The sequence below is a fragment of the Tupaia chinensis genome, unplaced genomic scaffold (assembly GCF_000334495.1).
Source record: "Tupaia chinensis unplaced genomic scaffold, TupChi_1.0 Scaffold000416_1, whole genome shotgun sequence".
Classification (NCBI taxonomy): domain Eukaryota; kingdom Metazoa; phylum Chordata; class Mammalia; order Scandentia; family Tupaiidae; genus Tupaia; species Tupaia belangeri.
The window spans coordinates 4,029,564-4,050,990 of NW_006159921.1; the positions used below are offsets into that span (position 1 = coordinate 4,029,564).

General features: G+C 39.2%; 1 protein-coding gene across 1 annotated transcript in view; it reads right to left on the reverse strand.

Moving 5' to 3' along the window:
* Positions 1 to 18,474, reverse strand: part of ANKFN1 (ankyrin repeat and fibronectin type III domain containing 1) — a 368,177-nt gene extending 349,703 nt beyond the window's left edge. The window contains exon 1 of the mRNA XM_006154669.2: positions 18,408 to 18,474. Within this exon, the coding sequence (XP_006154731.1) occupies positions 18,408 to 18,428 (21 nt within the window). The 5' untranslated portion in view covers positions 18,429 to 18,474. The remainder of the gene's footprint in view (positions 1 to 18,407) is intronic.
* Between the last annotated feature and the right edge of the window lie 2,953 nt (positions 18,475 to 21,427).

The following is a 21,427-nucleotide window of genomic DNA, read 5'->3' on the forward strand; positions in this document are numbered from 1 at the left end:
GGCCCCAGTAATTATTTGTTTAATGGATAACTGCCTAATTTATAATGAAATTAGTTTTGGGTAGAATATTTTCAGGTGGAAGTCATAGAAAACATTGACTTGGATTAGCTAAGAAAACAGGCAGTTTATCATCTGACCAAATAGGAAGGGCAGGCCCTGGAGCTGACAGGTTCATCTTTGCATCTCTCTTCTCTGTATGCCTTAGTCACAGCTACACCCTCTTTTCTCAGGCTGGCATAAGCAGTTCTAAGAGTCTCATCCAAAGAAAAAGCTAGAAGCTCCCAGATAGAGCACCTCTCTCTCTTTCTCTTCTCCTTATATCTACCTCTCCCCCAATCTCACTCTCAAAAGTGGGCAAACTCCCCAGAAGCTACCTAGCACTCTTTCTTGACTTACGGAGCAAACTGAGGCACAAAGTCCCTCCTGAGCCAATTGGAGGCGAAGAAGTCTTTTTAAATATTGAGGCTATCCTCTGGAACTGGGACTGGACCAGCTTGCCTCAGGCACCTGGCTATCAGGGGTTGGGGCGAATACCTGAATAAAGTCTGAAGAAGAGGGAAATGGGTACCTATATGAAACCAACATCATCATGCTGACTAGTGTCTCACAATGATAATAAAATACGGGCTTATCAACAAGTTGTGTGAATTCTGAAAGCATTTGAAACAAACAAACTAATCTAAAAAAAAGAAAGAAAGAAAAAGAAAAGCAAGTGTTTTTGATGCTTATGGATATTCTAGATTTGACAATGACCCAAAATGTTAAATTCATCTTATAATTGATTATCACTCCATAATCACAAAATTTTATTTCTTACAAACTTAAGATAACTTAAAAACACTAGCTGAAAATATCTTATTAACATTATTTAATAAATATTTCTTTAATACTATGTGCAAAGACTTGAGTTTGAAATGGAAAAATAATAAAATATATGGATGACTTACCCCAGTTTATCAGAAGGGAAAATTAAATGGTGCCAACATTGGCCAGTTCCATCCTCTACACTTAATGAGATATTACACTTAGTTTTTCTGAGTCTCACAAAGCAGTCATTAATTTCCTCATGTCTCCTATTTATATTAAAGGCATCATTTTTTCAGATCATCTTAGGTAAGATCTGTGACTAGAACTGACATAGGTCATTTCTGTACTGGGCATTAATTGCTTTTGTGAGGAGCTCTACTCTCTCTCTCTCTCTCTTCTTCTGCTGTAGTACTGGGAATTTCATGTGTCCCTGATGACATAGCTGTAAGGTAATGAAGACTTCATCAGCTTGAGTCCCTGAGTGACTATATGGAGCAGAACTTCCCTCTCATTTGCAATGGATATGTAATATGAGTGAGAAGCTTCTGCTGTGTTAACCTACTGAGATTTTGGAGTTGTTATTGCATCATCATGTAGCTTGTCTATATACAGAAAATGAAGGTACGGAAGAGTCAATTAACTTAACATAAATCACCAAAATGAAAGAGGGATTACAAACAAAGGTTTAATTGGGCTCTAAAGTGTATGCTGCTTTACTACACGATGCAGCTTCCATAGGTACGAGTTTATTAGCATTTAATAAATATCTTACTTTTGTTATTATTGTTATAGATAAAGATAACATGTTTTAAAGATCTGAGCCAAGGTTTTCAAAGTTTTGTATATATTTATATTTATATAGGCATGTGTCTACAACATAAAATATATTTGTATAATATATATTTGTATATTTATTTATTCATTTAACCCTCACACTAGACTCACAAGGTGGATCTTAGCAATTTTCTCTATATATCTGTTTCTTCCTTTTGTTAAAAAAATAATTGATTTTTAAGGCTATAACAGGCCTGTTTTTAGTTGCTAAGCATACAAAGAGACTTTGAACAGTTTATGAAAAAATGAAATTAGGGAACCAGCAGTTAGCGTAATGGCTATGTCGCTGGACTCCCACGTAGTCGACCACGGTTCGTGTCCCAGACCCGGTGGCTTAAAACTCACGCCGGGCGCGTGTGCGTGCGTGCCCAAGATCCTGAGAGGAGAATGGAGGAGAAGGGATTGCGGCGTGACCATCCCCCCTGGGGGGTGATTTCTCGCTTTCTGTCTCTACGTCTCTCTCTGTCTGTCTGGCGAGCGCATGCGCCCTACAGTGAAAATCTCTCCAAAAAAAAAAAAAAAAAGAAATTAAAGTTCCAGTTAGTTTATTTTGGTGCAACAAATTTTGAAATGCATGAGCAGTTTCTTCATAACACTCATTTTCCAGGAAGTTTTTGAAGACCTCCTCCTGCAGTGGTGACTGACTGAGGAATTAAAGAGAGAGATTCAATACCTTGTGTAGGGACTCACAACAGTTTACTGAAAGAATTGAAATTGGAACACAGGCTGTCTGATTTTAAATTTCAGAAGTGTTTATTCTTGTAGAGGGCTAAGAGCTACACAAATACTATTAAATACAGCAACTAAGAAAAGGTCAAAAAGCTGGTATAGAGTTTATCCTCAATATATGTTAGTAATAGGATGAAAAAAAAATACTATGGGGATTAAACAGGAGAGGTCATTATTACCCTCAATTGGGGTTACTAGTGAAGATTTTTTGGGAGAGTGAAGTCTATGTGAGCTTTGTAGGATGGGTAGGATTTTGACCGAATATTGTGAAGTAAAAGAGTATTCCAGTGGCCTAAAGCATTCAAAATGCACTGGAGAAAATCTTCAAAATGCTGTTAGCCACAGTGTGGAACAGGTATTTAAGATGGAAAGAGACTATGAAACTGTGGAATGTTAGAGCATCTGGGGCTTTGATCTCCTGGGGCAATGCCGATCCATTGTAGGCATCTGTATGGATGATTTTGAAGTTCCTTAGTGCTCAGTGACAAAAAGTCAAAGATCAATTGATGAATTTCAAGAGCACCATGAGAAAATAGTGATGCCTGAACGCCATTTGCCTGGCATCTCTGAACTTGTCCAGTCACTTCATTTCACATTCAAGGAACTATGATTGAGAATGGGATCACATTTTTATAAGGTAACTACAAACTAGACAAGGAAAGTGGCTCTTCCTTCTCCACAACTGTAACGAGGACAAAGACCACCTGCTTTATTCTCCTGTGCTTTTTAAATATTTTTCTTTCTTTCATTTTTCTTTTTCTATACTCCAAGCATCATATTCTAGAGGACCTAATGCATTTGTATTATTGTGTAGATTAGAGGAAAGCTCTGCAAGGTTTTCAGCAGGGAGATTCCATTGACATGATAGTGAGCATGCACTAGGCGAACTGACAGTGGAAAACAGAGGCGGGCCAGGTCAATTCCAAAATGGAATTAAGAACTATGGAATAGGACCTAAATTAGAGCAATGACGGTAAAAAGGGTGGACAAGAGTGATTCCAATGGAGAAGGAAGAAGTCTCGTTATTAGCAGTACTGACAATGCTGTTCATAAACAGGATCAGATCACTCTTCTGGAAAGTGATGTTGAAAAGAACATTTCCCCTCAGAAAGCCCAGACTAATCCCATGTTTAAACAATCCTTAGATGTTGTATTCCAGGCTGAAGTTGGCTGTTTCTTTGAGTGCCAAACACCCCTATGAAACCTAAAAAAAATGAGTCCAACATCTGAATGTTTGGTCTATATGACGCCAAGAGTCCCACACAGCTGATTCAGAGGCAACAAGAAGGCATGTGGTGTTGACTGCTGGCATGGGAATTTTATAGAATCCATTGGGACTCTGAGAAGTCAGGGTGTGTAGAACGTGTTACCCAGACAACACTTACTGGAATCCTTTTGGTAAACCTACTCCACTGGACAAGGAGATGAACCAAAAACAGCCTATCTCATTCAAATAAAATCCTGCTTAGAAGAGTGATTATATAATAGTGATCTTATATAATATAGAATAGTTGTCCATCTAATTGGAATTATGGTAACATGAAACACTGATACTCTGGATAATTAAATTATTTCTTAAAAATTACTTGTAATCATTAAGCTATGAGCTAGAGAATGATAATGTGTGACAGAATTGAAAGAAATGGACCCCATGTGACTTTTGGGGAAATCTGCTTTTGTGTTTACCCATCTTTAAGATGCTTCATAGAATGTCAGGTACATGATACCTTCTCAAACAATATCAATTTTCATTTCAAGATATGCACATAGAGTTTAAAGTCATAAGGGAAGTTGAGTGAACTTCATTACATTTGACAAAAGTCAAGTTAGGTGGGTTTTGCAGCATCAACTAACTTGTCCAGTCCTGCCTAGTTAATAAATGGTGGGGGCCAGGTTTTAACCCATGCCTTTTGACTCTAAGTTCAGTGTACTTTTTAACTATACCATAACAATGAACATAGTATATATATTACCATTCCTTCTTAGCAGACTATAATTTTGGCAGTCCATACTGGATTTTATTTTCTACTGTGGCTTGTGCAAGAGTTACTATCATCTAGTATTTTTAACCAACAGAACAGATGTCTATTGAATAGCAAATGAATGCATTATCCTGAGAAATGATCTGACCTTAATAATGTGAGGTCCCAAGAATAACCTGGGGATCACGGACTATTTTCTGGGGAGTACAGATCATATTAAAGTGACTTTGCTATTTCCAAATACAGAGGCTTTCAGAACTTCCAGATGGTTAAAATGAAGAAAGCTGTATTTCTAGTTCATTTAAAAATTGTTTTAATTCATTTATTTGTTCATTTAATCATTCATCTCTCAATGAAACATTAATCATGTGCCAAACACTATGCCAAAGACCGGAGAATAAGCAGTAGGATATACAGTCCTTCCCATCCCCCAGGAGCTCATGAAAGTAACAGTGAATTATAATACAGTATGAAAACAGATAAAATGGAGTTGAATAGGGTACTATAGATATCAAGGAGGGGCACTGGAGACCAAGAAGCAGGGAGACAGCCCCCAAAGCATTCCTATGATCTGCTATATAGCTTGAGATGCACAGCATGATCAGAAGTCACCCGGATACAGAGAGAGGTGGAACACAGTAGAGGTCTTTCTGGGGCAGGGCAGCAGCAGATGCAAAGTGGAAACGCACGGTGAGCAGAGTATATAGCCAGAGCCAGAGCAAAGGGGAGTAAGAAGTAAAACTCGATATATTCATAGAAGACAGGTCATGAAAGGTGCTGAGTGCAAATTTTTTACTGTTTGATTCACATGCACAAATACGTTTTATACCAAAGTCATGCCTGATACTGCTGATAAAGATGCAGCCAAATTCTGTGATTGTGTGTACAAACACTGAAACACATGCAGCATGTGTTTTTTTTACATATCTAAATGGTTTCTTCTTCATAGATGGGAGTTGATGTCTTCATTCATGTAGCTTGTGTGTGTGTGTGTGTATGTGTGGTTTCTTTATAAGTTTTTTGGATTAATATTTGCAAGCATTGGAAGAGATGAAAAAGGAAGATCAATGCCCTTAGCAGAGTGGGCTGGACATGGCACTACTGTGCCATTGCTCACCTTGCAAAGATGGCGACACAGTAATAGGAACTACCTACACTTTCAAGAGCAAGCTGCTTCTCAGTTTCTTGGTCAGTGGAGACCTGCTGCGCAAGAAGACATTACCAAGGAAACACAGATATGTAGAAGGTTAAAGCCTTGCAAAAGTGGACTTGGGTCCTGGAAGAAGATCACAATTATTTGCTGAGAAAATGTGAATCATAGAACTATAAACCATGAGAGCTGAAAGTTTTAGGAAGCAAGTTACATAGCCCAGGAGCCAGCCAGGACTTTCTGTATCATTGCATGATTATTATGGGTGCTTCATGTATTGCTCACTGTTGGACAGTGTCAAGTCTAAACAGTGGCCAGAGTCCAAGAGAAAATTTGTATGTATTGTGGAGGTAATAACGAATCATTTCTGCTTGGCTTTCCTCTTAGAAAAATTTCTCTACAATTTTATAGGCAAAATTGATACCTTAGATAAAGTAGTTACCAGTTTTTATTTATCAAGGTTCAAATGTGTTTCTTTTTTTTCTCTTTTTTTGGAGAGGTTTTTGCTATAGGGCACGTGTGCTCGCCAGACAGACAGAGAGAGAGAGACAGAAAGCGAAAAATCACACCCCAGGGGGGATGACCACGCTGCAATCCCTTCTCCTCCATTCTCCTCTCGGGATCTTGGGCACACACGCACATGCGCCCAACGTGAGTTTAAGCCACTGGGTCCAGGACTCGAACTGTGGTCGACTATGCAGGAGTCCAGCGACATAGCCATTACTCTAACTGCTGGTCCCTCAAATGTGTTTCTAAAAGAGAAGCAATAGTGTTGGCAGGTGAGAGGCTGCCCCCTTATAAGGAGACAATCAGAACAAAGGTAAGCAGGGAGAAAACATGCTCAACCAGCAAACTTGGTACATAAATCTCTATAAATTTTGCTGAACAGTTAGGCTCTATTTTCACTAAAACTCCTACAGATGCAATGACTGTTTGTCAATGGATATGGCTATTTATTTGAGTTTACAACATGTAGTTGTGGGCTAAATTATGTTCCCTCACCCAAATTCACAGGTTAAAAGCCCTAACCCTCAGTACTTCAGAATATCATGGTATTTGAAGATAAGGTCGTTACGGAATTAGGTTAAAATGAGGTCACTAGGGTGGACCCTAATTTACTGTGACTGTGTCCTTACAACAAGAGGAAATTTGGACACAGATATGTACAGAAGGAAGATCATGTGAAGTCATGAGGGTGAGATGGTTATTTATGAGCCAGGAAAGAAGGCCTGAAACAAAGCCTTCCCTGATGGTTCTCAGAAGAAACCAATCCTTTCAAGACCTTGATTTTGGACTTCCAGCCTCCAGAACTGTGAGTCTATAAATTTCTGTTATTGAAGCCACCCAATTTGTGGTACTTTGTTTTGGCAGCACTAGGAAACTAATATCCATGCACATTCATTATATACAGATATTATGAAATTTTTAATAAGGTCTCAGCATCTTGATTTCTTTTAGGAGAACTACTTCTTAGTGTTATTTTTGATGGGACTAAAATAAGACCCCCTTGCCCTACCTACACTTGAGGGTGGGTTAGATATGCAACCTAAGCAAGGCTAATCAGACTCTTCCCTGGGGCTTGACTTTGAAGTGAACTAGGATGCAAATAATAACAGAAACTTATTCATGGTGCTGTGTATTGAGGTTGCTACATAGTTTCCACTATACAGATCTGTGTTGCTGCCCTGTTCCGCCTATGCCCAAGCATTGCTATTCAGCATCTCCATGGATTCTGTGAGTTGTCTGCCTAAATCTACAAATTTTTTATCTTATGTTGGGTAGACAAATTTTCCACAGCTTGCAAACAATTATTTTTCTAACTCAGCTTATGCAAGTTTTTTCTACTGAAATCTAAAAGAAAAGATAATCATTTATTTACAATCTTTGCTTAGTTCTCTTTTATTCATCTATGTAGGCTTTATACATTCATTCATGTTTCAGTATATGTTTACTAATCACATATTATGTGTTGGATATAGATGTTGAAAAATGTTCTGTATAAGGTAGATAATTACTGAATATTTAGAATTAGTTATTTTATATATGCCTAAGTTGCATTATAGAGAGCCTATATAAACTTATGTTGGCAGCTCAGACTAAGCAAGTGGAAAGTTCTATTTAAACACAGAGAATTTTAAATCAGAAAGTGTTTGCCGAGCACCTACTGCGTACAATGTACATATTGAAGTAATACAAATACAGAGTAGGATACAAAAGAGATAAAGCTAAGTCCCTGAAGGAACTTATTAGGGCCTCAACAGATACTTTGAACAAAATAAGAATTCATTCAAATTCAACACCAAAACTTAAGAAAAGGAGAGAAGTCATTCTGAATCCTCTTAACCCTGATGATGTTACCATAAGAGAATGTGTTGTATTTACACTATGCTAACCACTTTCATGTCTGATCTTATTTAATCCTCACAGCAAACCTCTGAAGTGGGTGCTGTTATAATCTTCATTTTATAGAGGAGGAAACTGAAATTGAATGAGGTTAGGAAACTTTCCAGCATCCTTTATAGTCCTTAAAGTGACACACAAATCCTCTCTAATTCTATTTGCCCTTTGCCACCACCAACTTTTCAAGTATTAGAGGTCACAAGGAACAACCCTCATATCACCTTGAAATAACAAAAGAGAACAACTACGTGTCCCAAGATTCAGTGGAGTTAGAACCTAGACATCAGAATCTCCTGTCCTCTCCTCAGTTTGGAACATTGTTTTGTTTGATTATTCCTTCCTAACCTCCAAGGCATTACCACTGTTTCATATCTAAAACTGGTCAGGAGTGTGAACTCTGAGAGCAGCTACTAAGACCAGAATGTCGGAATAAATCAATAGGCATCTTTTATGGAATTCATTGTCATAGGATTTTACATTTATCATTTCATGGCTCCTAGACTTATTTAATAGAGGCAGTCATCAACTCTCATCTCTCATAAAAGTTTCCATAAGACAAAACATAAGATCTCTGTTCCACCCCCCATCCCACCCCCCTGGCCCCAGAATTCTTTATCTCTTATGAGCATCAGTAATCAAAGTGGCATTTACTAGCTTGGCAAATGAATAAACCTTTACTTTCCCACAAGTTCAGTTGTCGGCATCTCCTAAAGTTTCCATAGCAAATGGACAGTTTGTGAGAAAGAGAGTGAGAGAGGGAGGGACACAGAGAGAGAGAGAGAGAGAGAGGAAAGAAAGGAAGAAAGAAAGAAAAGAAGGAAGAGAAAAAGTAAAAGCAAAAGAAAGAGAAAGAGAAAGAAAACTAGCTACCTAGCCATAAGGAAAAACACTGTAACAAGGACCACACTGATCCTACATTAGTTTCCCAGTGACTTGCAGAGTTTGTAATTTTTATCATTTACCTTTCTCTCCACTATACCAATTCCTAGGAGAGGGTTCATTTTTTATTCATTTTGAAAGTTTACCATCAATCATCCTCTTAAAGAGCTTGCCAGAAACTTGGACAGAGCTTCATAATAAAATTGCAGAGACAGAGGACTAATTGATTTCTATAAATAATGTTTAGCTGTAAAGATATGAAAGGTGGTTAGAACCACATGTATTAATCTCCCTTTTGCTCCATCTGTGTCTGCAAAAGCAGACTGTACCTTGACAAAGTACCCTGACTATTTTGTCCTGCAAACACACAGCGGGAGATTAACACCAGATGGCCCACCCCTCCCATCTCCCTACCCTGCCCTCCTGCCTCACCCCCACCTCCTCTGGCCAGATCCCCTAATTATTGCCCCCTAAGTTCATATCTTAAGATTTTAACATTCTATTTTCATTACTATCCCTCCTCTAACAACATGCAAAAAAGTTGACAGCTCCCTATTGCTCTCTGCCTTTCTCTACTTTTGTATTCAATGAGCAAAAATACAACTGTCACCCCAAATTCAAGAGTATGACTGCAAGACTGACCATGTTCAAGAAGAGCAGTAACTGCTGGTGCTGAAGTATTAGGAATGTGTGTGTCTTGTAAAGGGAAAAGCGAGAGGTTAGTGTGTATTTCCAACTCTCCTGCACTTCTTACTTTAATCACATTGCACAAAGACACCCAGCAGTTACTCCTCGTCAACATCATATAAAACAAAATTACATGTGGAGAAATATACACTGGGTGGACAAAAATAATGCTATAAATTTCTTATTTATTTTAGAGTTGTTAAAGAAATGTTGAGAATTTGCTGAAGTGCCATCTGCTCAGGTCAACTGTAATATGCTGAAATAAAAAGCAAACTAGAGATGAGTCTATAAACTGTATAATAGATGCTCAATTTTAAATGATTAATATTAGGTCATTAGAGACTCAAAGGATACTTCACAAGGGTACCGGCATAACCCATTCAGTCACTCGGCTGGTTCTAAACCCAGCAAAACACAAAACGAAATGTCACACATAGCATGGAACATTTATTTTATAACTATCAATTAAATACAAAATGAATAATTATTTTCACTTGGGAGACAGGGGAATCGTCACATTAGACAGAATTCAACAAAATTAGGCTATTGCTTCTCTCTTTTTTGTCTAAAAAATGGTGGTTGGTAGTAATTTTCCATAAACAAAAAAATGTGAGGGGATCTTTTTTTTTTTAATGGGGCAACGCAAATGACTAAATTGATTTAAATGAAGTAATTCCATATCAGTTTATTTCTGATAGCATTACATGTTCCTGATGACTATTGTACTTGAAATACGGTCAGATTTTTAGGCGTTCACAGATACCTTCCTTTTTTGTAGCTTTTCATGTGAGGCAGATCAAACTTTCTCCAAGCTTTTATGTTAGGGGGAAAATGCATGCTGTGTTTCATAATTTTAAGTCTCAGTAAAGTTAACCACACTTATAAAAAATCATTTATTTTTAGCTTGGGCTCCTTCTATAACATTCCCTTCCTCTCCACATGCTGTTTAGTTGTGTCTTTACCATCTTGAACCTGCTTGCTCAATTAATTTCAGTGGTTTCTTATATTGATGGTAAATTTTAGAAGATAAGAGATGTTCTAGTTCTAGGTGCTTTTCCTAAAACCTACAGTGAATTAATGAAGTCTAGTAGCTCTGCTACTGGACAGACAGAATTTTTTTTTTATTTGCTGGCCTCTTTCACAGTTTCACTAACCATTTTTGTGATGGTCTTAACAGCAACCAAGCTCCAGTGTGGGAGAAGACAAAGGAAGGGGATAGTTGATTGAGCCAAAAAGTTTCCTTCTTTTTCAAAAGGTCTTGGGTAGGAAAGACAAGCCCATGTTGGAATTAAGCTATCATGTCACTTGATTCTACAATCACTAACCAACTTCTAGGAATTAGGCAGGATAACCCTTGGGCTGTATGTGAGGGCTGTTACTCTGTTTGTGAATTAGATAGGGTGTCAGAGCAATGCATGACTGATCCAGACCCTGAGTCTATGTTGTTCAAATGGCTAAAGTACTCTAAGCAAGTGAAAAATTAGCACATCTGTTCATTGGATCAATGGAAGGAGTCTACTGAGCTCTGAAAGACCATGGCTGATGGGTCTGGTGGATTATTTAGCATTCCAAAAAGCTGGGGTGTTGTCCATGCAGGCTGGTTGGAAAGTTAAGAGTGCCAAAAAATACATGGCACTATATTTGTATTACCTGAAGTTGAAGAACTATGTAACCCAGTTTCCACTGCTTAAGGCAACAAGCTGAAGTCTAAAACTACGAGTAGAAGACAACACCTATGGGTGAAGCTAAAGCTTGAATTCTACACATCCAATCAATTGCAGCAGTCACTACTTTTCTGACCTACAGGTTTTCATTTATAAATGTACCCTCAAACAGTAGAATAAAACCTTGATGTAGGTAAATAATCACTTATGCATCAGTAGGTTTAAAGCAGTGGAGTCCTTGTACAAGGGTCCACTTAAGATCACCAGTGGGAATTTGGAGATCAAAGACACTGGAGATAGTTTATGGTCATCTTGAGTAGCAGGTAAGGAAACAGTCACTGGTAAGATACCATAGTCCTCATGTACTCCTAAAGTCTTGAGACAAGAAGGAGAAGATTTCAGATTACTCATAAGCACTTGAGCTGTGGTCTCTGAGAATAAGCGAGAATACTTTCCCAGAGTGCCAGTGGTGATCATCTGGGGATATGAAGTGATGTGCTCTGGGGTCTGGCTACTCCCTGACAACTGTGTCCCAAACAGACTCACTCATGCACACATTCAAATAAAACTACTGCATAACCTATTTCCTGAATCCTCCCCTTTCCTCATCTGTTTTAGATAACTGTCTCTGGAGTCCAAAATAACTGAGAGCAAAGATTTAGTATTCCTCTTCTCCTCACCAAGATTCCTATGTCTAGAGTCCCGATACTCTTCTTTTATGTCCTCCCTAGATGATCAGGGCTCTCCTACTGGCTCCTGATGGCCTTAGTTCCTGTGATACTCCACTAGGAATATAACTTCCCCAAGAGAATCTCTCAATCCTGCTGTTTTTTGAGACCTGGAGAAGTCTCTAGGTGGTGGTGACACCTAAACTAAATATAATAAAACTTGCAATTACAGGAACATAATGGTATGGATCAGCCTCTGATCTACACTGTTACTTTGTCTGTATAGTGTTAGCAAGCATTTCAGTCTTTGCAGGCCATGCAGTCTTTGTTGCAACCATTCAACGCTGTCCTAGTCTAAAGGAGCCATAGACAGTACATGCATGAATAAGCATAGCTGTGTCTTAATAAAACATTATTTATGAAAACAAGAACAAGCTGGAATTGGCCCATGAGGCCATATTTTTCTGACTCTTGGTATAGAACAAAGGTTACTAGGTAACAGTAAAGGTCAGACATAGACCTGATCTTAACCAACTGCACAATTTTGCACATGTCACCTCAATTCTTCCTTTCTCACTTTTAGTTCTCCCAAAGGGTGGATGGCACAAAGAAGGCAATCTGTAAGACCTGCCATGCACTTCCACTTGTCCTGCTCATCTGTGGCCAGTAGTATAAAGGTCATGGGATTTGTTCTGACAACAATGCCTAACGAGCATCTGCTAGGAAATAATATATATTATCTCTCCACTTTCAACTTCACAACTCACCAAGCTAGGTAATATAATCCACCTTTAACAGATGAGGAAACAGGTATTGGAGAAGTTAAATAGAATGACCAAGTTACATAATGGGATGTCTGAAGGTCAGAACTCAAACCCAGGTCCATTCATCCTTATCCAAGTTTCCCAGATGCCATGTGACTTCCCATGTGGGCTGCTTAATGTCTAAGCCCTTCAACCTGATCAGTCACTTTATGGACAGTCTCTAGGACACTATTCTCTACATAGTTGCATGAGTGATCAATCATATAGTAGCATTTTTTTTGTGTAAAATTCTGTCCAGTGGCTTCCCATCAGTCTCTACCAAGACCTTCAAATTCCCTATAAACTCTTCAACCCTTTGACCTCTCCTCCATTCTTCAGTCATTCTGTTTCAGCTCCAGGCACCTTGCTTTGCTTTAAACGTGTCAAACTGAATCCTTCATTGAGTTTCCCACTCGTAGTTTTCCAACCTGGAGCCAGTGCTAATCTCCCAAGGTCAGCATAACACATTTTCTCACCTATTGATGCTTCAACTTAAACTTCACCTCCTCAAAGACAACTTTCTTTACCACTCTAACCAGAAAAAAAGGAAATTTCTTGGCCTTTAATAATTACCAGTTGATTGCTGAATAAATGAAAGACTATGTTATTGAGTTTTCTGAAAGGTCATGATATATTTTCCTATGCAAAAATGTATCATGACTTTCCTGATGACTGAAAAGAATGAGATGACCGAATACGGCTAGCTTAGGATCAAAATTCACCACTCTGAGGTCAGAGATACAGATCTGTAAGTGGTAAGAAGCCTCCTTCTTCATCTCCTGGTAGGGAGGATAGCTTACTCACCTCTATCAGACCAAATCAGGGTATTACTATGTCTCATTCTCCAAAACTACCCAATACAGAGAAGATGACACAAAATAGGAAAGACTAGCCTCATGACTATGTCAAAGTTACCAGAGAGTTAAGAGGTCATCTAGCATTTGCCAGCTTCCAGACTTTTAGCCCTTTGTTCTACCTCCTTCTCTGTCTATAACTCTTCTTGACCAGACTGACCTTTCCCTCCCAAATCTTTTCCCTCTGGTTTGAGAGCAGCATGAAGATTTCAATTAAATAATTCTGGCAGAAAACATTATTCTCATCCAAACCCTGTCATTTGATGGACAGAGGAACCAAGAGTGAGAGAACCAAAATAGCTATGCTAAAATCAGACCTGTGTCTAGCCCTAAGTCTCTTGATCATGGACTGGTCCTAGTTCCACACTCCATGCAACAAATGGCAAAATCAATAATAATAAAACTCCAGGAAGCTCATTCAAGAGTCAGTTCAGAAGTAACCCTCCTGCACTATTGGTAGGAATGTAAATTAGTACACTGTAGAGAATGATATGAAGGTTCCCCAGAAACCTACAAATAGAACTGTCATACAGCCCAGTAATTCCACTCTTCGGTATTTATTTAGAGTATAGGAAGGTCCTCAGTCAGAAAAACACTTGCACATCTATGTTTATTGCAGTATTATTTACAATTGCTAAAATATAGAGTCAATCGAAATGTCTAAGAACAGACGAGTGTATTGAAAAATGTGGCACATGTATTCTATGAAATACTGACAACTGTGTCCCAAACAGACTCACTCATGCACACATTCAAATAAAACTACTGCATAACCTATTTCCTGAATCCTCCCCTTTCCTCATCTGTTTTAGATAACTGTCTCTGGAGTCCAAAATAACTGAGAGCAAAGATTTAGTATTCCTCTTCTCCTCACCAAGATTCCTATGTCTAGAGTCCCGATACTCTTCTTTTATGTCCTCCCTAGATGATCAGGGCTCTCCTACTGGCTCCTGATGGCCTTAGTTCCTGTGATACTCCACTAGGAATATAACTTCCCCAAGAGAATCTCTCAATCCTGCTGTTTTTTGAGACCTGGAGAAGTCTCTAGGTGGTGGTGACACCTAAACTAAATATAATAAAACTTGCAATTACAGGAACATAATGGTATGGATCAGCCTCTGATCTACACTGTTACTTTGTCTGTATAGTGTTAGCAAGCATTTCAGTCTTTGCAGGCCATGCAGTCTTTGTTGCAACCATTCAACGCTGTCCTAGTCTAAAGGAGCCATAGACAGTACATGCATGAATAAGCATAGCTGTGTCTTAATAAAACATTATTTATGAAAACAAGAACAAGCTGGAATTGGCCCATGAGGCCATATTTTTCTGACTCTTGGTATAGAACAAAGGTTACTAGGTAACAGTAAAGGTCAGACATAGACCTGATCTTAACCAACTGCACAATTTTGCACATGTCACCTCAATTCTTCCTTTCTCACTTTTAGTTCTCCCAAAGGGTGGATGGCACAAAGAAGGCAATCTGTAAGACCTGCCATGCACTTCCACTTGTCCTGCTCATCTGTGGCCAGTAGTATAAAGGTCATGGGATTTGTTCTGACAACAATGCCTAACGAGCATCTGCTAGGAAATAATATATATTATCTCTCCACTTTCAACTTCACAACTCACCAAGCTAGGTAATATAATCCACCTTTAACAGATGAGGAAACAGGTATTGGAGAAGTTAAATAGAATGACCAAGTTACATAATGGGATGTCTGAAGGTCAGAACTCAAACCCAGGTCCATTCATCCTTATCCAAGTTTCCCAGATGCCATGTGACTTCCCATGTGGGCTGCTTAATGTCTAAGCCCTTCAACCTGATCAGTCACTTTATGGACAGTCTCTAGGACACTATTCTCTACATAGTTGCATGAGTGATCAATCATATAGTAGCATTTTTTTTGTGTAAAATTCTGTCCAGTGGCTTCCCATCAGTCTCTACCAAGACCTTCAAATTCCCTATAAACTCTTCAACCCTTTGACCTCTCCTCCATTCTTCAGTCATTCTGTTTCAGCTCCAGGCACCTTGCTTTGCTTTAAATGTGTCAAACTGAATCCTTCATTGAGTTTCCCACTCGTAGTTTTCCAACCTGGAGCCAGTGCTAATCTCCCAAGGTCAGCATAACACATTTTCTCACCTATTGATGCTTCAACTTAAACTTCACCTCCTCAAAGACAACTTTCTTTACCACTCTAACCAGAAAAAAAGGAAATTTCTTGGCCTTTAATAATTACCAGTTGATTGCTGAATAAATGAAAGACTATGTTATTGAGTTTTCTGAAAGGTCATGATATATTTTCCTATGCAAAAATGTATCATGACTTTCCTGATGACTGAAAAGAATGAGATGACCGAATACGGCTAGCTTAGGATCAAAATTCACCACTCTGAGGTCAGAGATACAGATCTGTAAGTGGTAAGAAGCCTCCTTCTTCATCTCCTGGTAGGGAGGATAGCTTACTCACCTCTATCAGACCAAATCAGGGTATTACTATGTCTCATTCTCCAAAACTACCCAATACAGAGAAGATGACACAAAATAGGAAAGACTAGCCTCATGACTATGTCAAAGTTACCAGAGAGTTAAGAGGTCATCTAGCATTTGCCAGCTTCCAGACTTTTAGCCCTTTGTTCTACCTCCTTCTCTGTCTATAACTCTTCTTGACCAGACTGACCTTTCCCTCCCAAATCTTTTCCCTCTGGTTTGAGAGCAGCATGAAGATTTCAATTAAATAATTCTGGCAGAAAACATTATTCTCATCCAAACCCTGTCATTTGATGGACAGAGGAACCAAGAGTGAGAGAACCAAAATAGCTATGCTAAAATCAGACCTGTGTCTAGCCCTAAGTCTCTTGATCATGGACTGGTCCTAGTTCCACACTCCATGCAACAAATGGCAAAATCAATAATAATAAAACTCCAGGAAGCTCATTCAAGAGTCAGTTCAGAAGTAACCCTCCTGCACTATTGGTAGGAATGTAAATTAGTACACTGTAGAGAATGATATGAAGGTTCCCCAGAAACCTACAAATAGAACTGTCATACAGCCCAGTAATTCCACTCTTCGGTATTTATTTAGAGTATAGGAAGGTCCTCAGTCAGAAAAACACTTGCACATCTATGTTTATTGCAGTATTATTTACAATTGCTAAAATATAGAGTCAATCGAAATGTCTAAGAACAGACGAGTGTATTGAAAAATGTGGCACATGTATTCTATGAAATACTACCCAGCCACAAATAAAGAGTAAGACCTGACATTTGATAGAAAGTGGACACATATGGAGTATTTAATGATAAGTGAAGCAAGCTAGACTATGAAAGACAGGCATTGTATGTCCCCACTCAATGTATAACAAATGTCTGTGTTTTATAGCAGAAACTGAAAGATTGGAAGGTATAATTGTGGGAAGGGCAACTTAGATACTAGAGACAATGTGTATGGCGTAATAATATGGGGTGGGTAATATGGAGTGGGAGGAGGGGTCAGGGAAAAAAATCAACACATTTCATAGATAAAAAAGAAAAATTATCTGTTGATGATAAGGCATATGGTAATGTCTTTGACTTGACTAATATGCACTGTATTCATACTGGGAAAAACCATGTTGTACACTATAAAAACATACAGTAATTAAATAATAATAATAAATAAAAATAAGAAAAAAGAGTCAATTCAGTTCTACAAACACTGATAAGCACCCAAAATAAACCTGGCTCTGTGATTAGCTAAAATCTAAGGGGCAATAATGAAAATCCTGACACCAAAGAGTTTTCTGACAGTTTAAACACAGGACAAAATAGTCGTTTTTAATGTGCATGCGTCTGTGTGTGTGTGTGTGTGTGTGTGTTGGAATATTAGTTAATAGGTTAATGCAATAACCAGTTTAAATGCAGAGTACCTCAAAGTACCTATCTGAGGGTTTCCATAAACTGTATGCTTAGGTATCACTGCATGGGAAGGAATAGTGAGAAGAAGAAAGAGAGGGGGAAGGGAGAGAAATTGAGAGAGAAAGAGAAGAAGAGAATAAGGGGAAAAAGGAAATTTGAATGATGCTCTGGCCTCTTCCTTGCATCCCTTACTTACACTTTTACAGTTTCTTACAAAGCTTTTGTGTTGGAGAGTTATATCCTTCAGAAGTTCTTCAGCACAGTTTTCATGTACTGTATAGTCATGGGATGAAATGAAGAAGCTGAATTATCCTCCACCCCTCAGTATCTCCTCTCAGGCCTTCAGTCCACACTTCAGTGATAAACTTCTGAATTATTACACTTTTTATTACTGTTAAACAAGTCAATAGTAGACATTTCCTTCATCAAGCTAAGACACATCTGAGGTCTTCTGGACCAACTTGCGTAAGTGAAAGAGACTCACCTACCTACCCAACCCACAAGGTTAGGATGGGGCCATATGTCACCCAGTGTCGTCCTGCCTAGACTTGGCTCAGCCATTTGGAGAATACTTCCTACAAGAAAGCTTACTCCCGACTTTTAAACATCATGACAATAAAATCCAACAAGTAAAATAGGAGAGAGAAAGCCTGCACACACACAGGTACTAGCATAAAAAATGAGCAAGGATTGGCATTAACATGGAAACAAGCAATCCCTATTTCCTTGTATTTATGTTAATTAAAAGCCAAGGAGAAGAGAGAAACCAGAACGCAAGGTAAAAACTTGCCTGTAGAAGCCCTTCTCTTTCCATCCCTTGCTATTCTTCCACTTCCCAATAGACAAAGACATACTTTTCAGCCCCAAACTACTTCGGATCAAGACTTGCCTGTGTAAAGAAATGAAACCAGCTTTCCTTCCGCCTGCCCAGAGATGCTCACCAGCTCGCGCCCGAATTCACTCACCCACTGAACTCACATTCTCCTGCCTGTTGAATGCAAAACAATAGTCTCCAAATGCCAATTACTGATATCCAGAATTATTGTTTTCCTACCCTGGTTAGAGACGCCTCCATGAGACACACGATTTGAGCTCTTGAGTTGAAAGAGGACCTGGGGGGTGGAGGGAAACCCCTTTGCGAATGTCCACACGGTTCCCGTTGCCAAGGGAACCCTGGCTTTGTCCAGGGAGGCTGAGAATGGCTGCCTCTCCCACGGCCTGGCTCCAGGAGTGTCCAGATCGCTGGGCAGGGTCAAGAGGAGAAGCAGGGGGAGAGGCGCACAGGCTTGCTGACAAAGAAATCACTTTTAAAGAATGGAAGAAATGGTGAAAAATAATGTGTTAGGAGCTGTTCAGTAGGGAGGGAATAAGTTTATCGATGATGTGGCGACCAGATTTGAGTTGGCTTTGCGCCCCTAAAAGGGGTGGGATTGGAATGTGGATCTGCAAGGAAACAGGATGGAAAAGAGAGAGAGGGAGGAAGGTGGAAAGGGGTGGGTTTGGGCTTTCTTCTATGGATGCTGAATATTAATCAGGTAAGCAATTATTTAGTTAAGATGCTTAGTTGAAGCGTTGGACTGGATTATTTTGGCTACTGGATTGTTGGAGGAGCTCTGGCTGTTTCCTGGCTGTTTCCCCTGCAGGGACTGGTGGGGAGATGATAGTGTCATTTTGATACTCAAGCAAGTTCTCCTTTGACCAGCACTTGACAGGCTGGGATTGGTTTTCCTGTTCAGAATAAAACCTCTTAGGAAATGTGCCAAAGGAGGCACATTGTGGAATGGCTTCCTTTGAAACACATATGTCAAGGATAGACCAGGTGGGACTGTGGCTTGGAGAGTCTACATAGACTCTAATTTCTAACATGCTTCCCAGCATAGTGTAGGAATAGATGTTTGCTGCCTAGACCCAGGGTAGTGTGGTGTACTGGACTGTAGTGCCAGAAACCACACGACTGACAGTGGGGTTGGAGCCCTTAGTTTTGCCTGAAAACATACACAATGCAGGCTAGTGCCTAGGATCCTGAGAAATGGATAGGCTGGGAAAGAGAATAGCAACGTGACAAGACCCTTTTGAGGGTGCTTCTGTGTGTGTGTGTGTGTGTGTGTGTGTGTGATGAGGGCATGTGCTTCTATCTTTAAAAAACAAACAAACAAAAAAGTTTGTCACCTGAATGGCTATTGAAGGAGTACTTGACAGACGGAGCAGCTGAGGCTTATAAGACACGATTTCCCTATTGGATCACAGATAATGGCAGTAGAGGAGGAACTTGAGCCCAGAGCTCCTTATCCTTAACCATGATGTTTAATTGCTTTTTTAAAACAGAGAAGTCGATTAGACTCTTTGTTTAAATGTTGCTGCTGTATAATAGAGAAAAAATGGCAAATAAATAAAGAGATAGAGTAACTGGTACCTCCTTTATCTGATCTGGTTAAACATAGTGTAAGACTATTAACACTGAGTTACAGTTATATACAAAGAAAAATTACACAAACACACCTGCAAATACACATATATATATATATATTCCTGCAAGATGGTGAACTTCTTAAATTACTCATCTTCTTTTCTTTTTATGTTTTATTTATTGATAGAAAAAAGAGGAAATGAAAGAAAGAGAGAGAGAAAAGACAAGTGCTCTCAAGAGGGCCTCATGCTGTGATCCCTCCTTCAGCCTTCCTGGCCCAACACCATCATGGGTGCATGTGCCTATTCCCTGCATATGTAGGTCATCCCAGAACCCTCACCTGGCCAGGGAGAATCTATCTTAATGTCAAGGGCAGCGCAATACCAATACATAGTGTAATATCTGCCACATTGCTTATTCAAGTGCTAATCTTCCATATGGCTTCCAGCACTGCAGAGCTGGTTTAGTACTGTTCCACCATGGCTGAACCATTATATTACTTATCCACTAAGGCTCAATCTTGGCATCAGTTGCTCTAGGAACTTTCCATCACAGTCCCCAAGTTCGGCATGAAGCACTTTTTACAGATCTTCCTTATAACAACTTATCACGCTGACTTCGTCATTGGTACATGTGTACATAATCACAGGGATAGCCCTCTACCACACTGTAATATTCTTGATAGAAGGAATACACTTCATTTCTTTTTATCTTTTTAATACTTAATAAGATGTCTATTACATTGCAAGTGCATGATATATATATTTAAGAATTGAACAGCAATGAATTGATGTGTGACTGTTTTGCTGAGTTTCAACTACATTAACCTCAAGGAAAGATTCAAGAGAAGTTGAAGATATAGTATCTGCCTGCTTCAAAATGTGTAAGATCTGTGTAAGATGAAGGATTTGCTTTTAAATATCACTTAAGCTTATTGCAGTAAGTGTAGCTGAGAGTAATACAAGTAAGCATTTATTTAAAGGATGAAAACCAGTTCTCTCACTGGTGTTGTCAGACTGTGGCTATGAAATCTCAGGAGCCCAAAGCTGCAAACAAGCCCAGTTAGGCTTGCAGGAACATGCTTATTTCTACGCCCTTGGCTTTTTCAGCCTGTCTTTTCTAAAGAGGCCCCAGTTAAGGGCACGCTACTTAGTTGTAGAAGGGCTAGAAATAACTCCATCCCAGCTCCTTCCCCAATTGATGGTGCTTCTGTTTTACAAAAAGACTGACCAAAATCTAACAAAGCCCGCTATCAAAATGCACAAGTTACAGTTGATATATAAACCCTCTCTCCTACAAAAGCATATTAGACATTCTTATCATTTGGGGCTCTCTGGGCCTCAGTTTCTCTCTTATTCTTTATTGTGGGTGTTGACACAATATACAATATTCTTTGCATGTCTTACAGTACTAACTACAGAAAGATTCTAACAAAAGGGATTAGAATCCTGTTTTCGCTATACCTTAATAATGGAAGTAGCAGGTGGAAAGTAGCAGGTGATAAGTGCCAAAGGGAGTGATAAAGGATTAATGCTCTAAGGTCATCTAAAAGTCACAGATAGAGACTGAGGCTCAGGAGGCAGTTGAGTGAGTAGAGGTGAGACTGAACTTGAAGACGCCAAGTAGACTCAACTACTTCCTGAATTGTCTTCCAACCTCAGATCCCT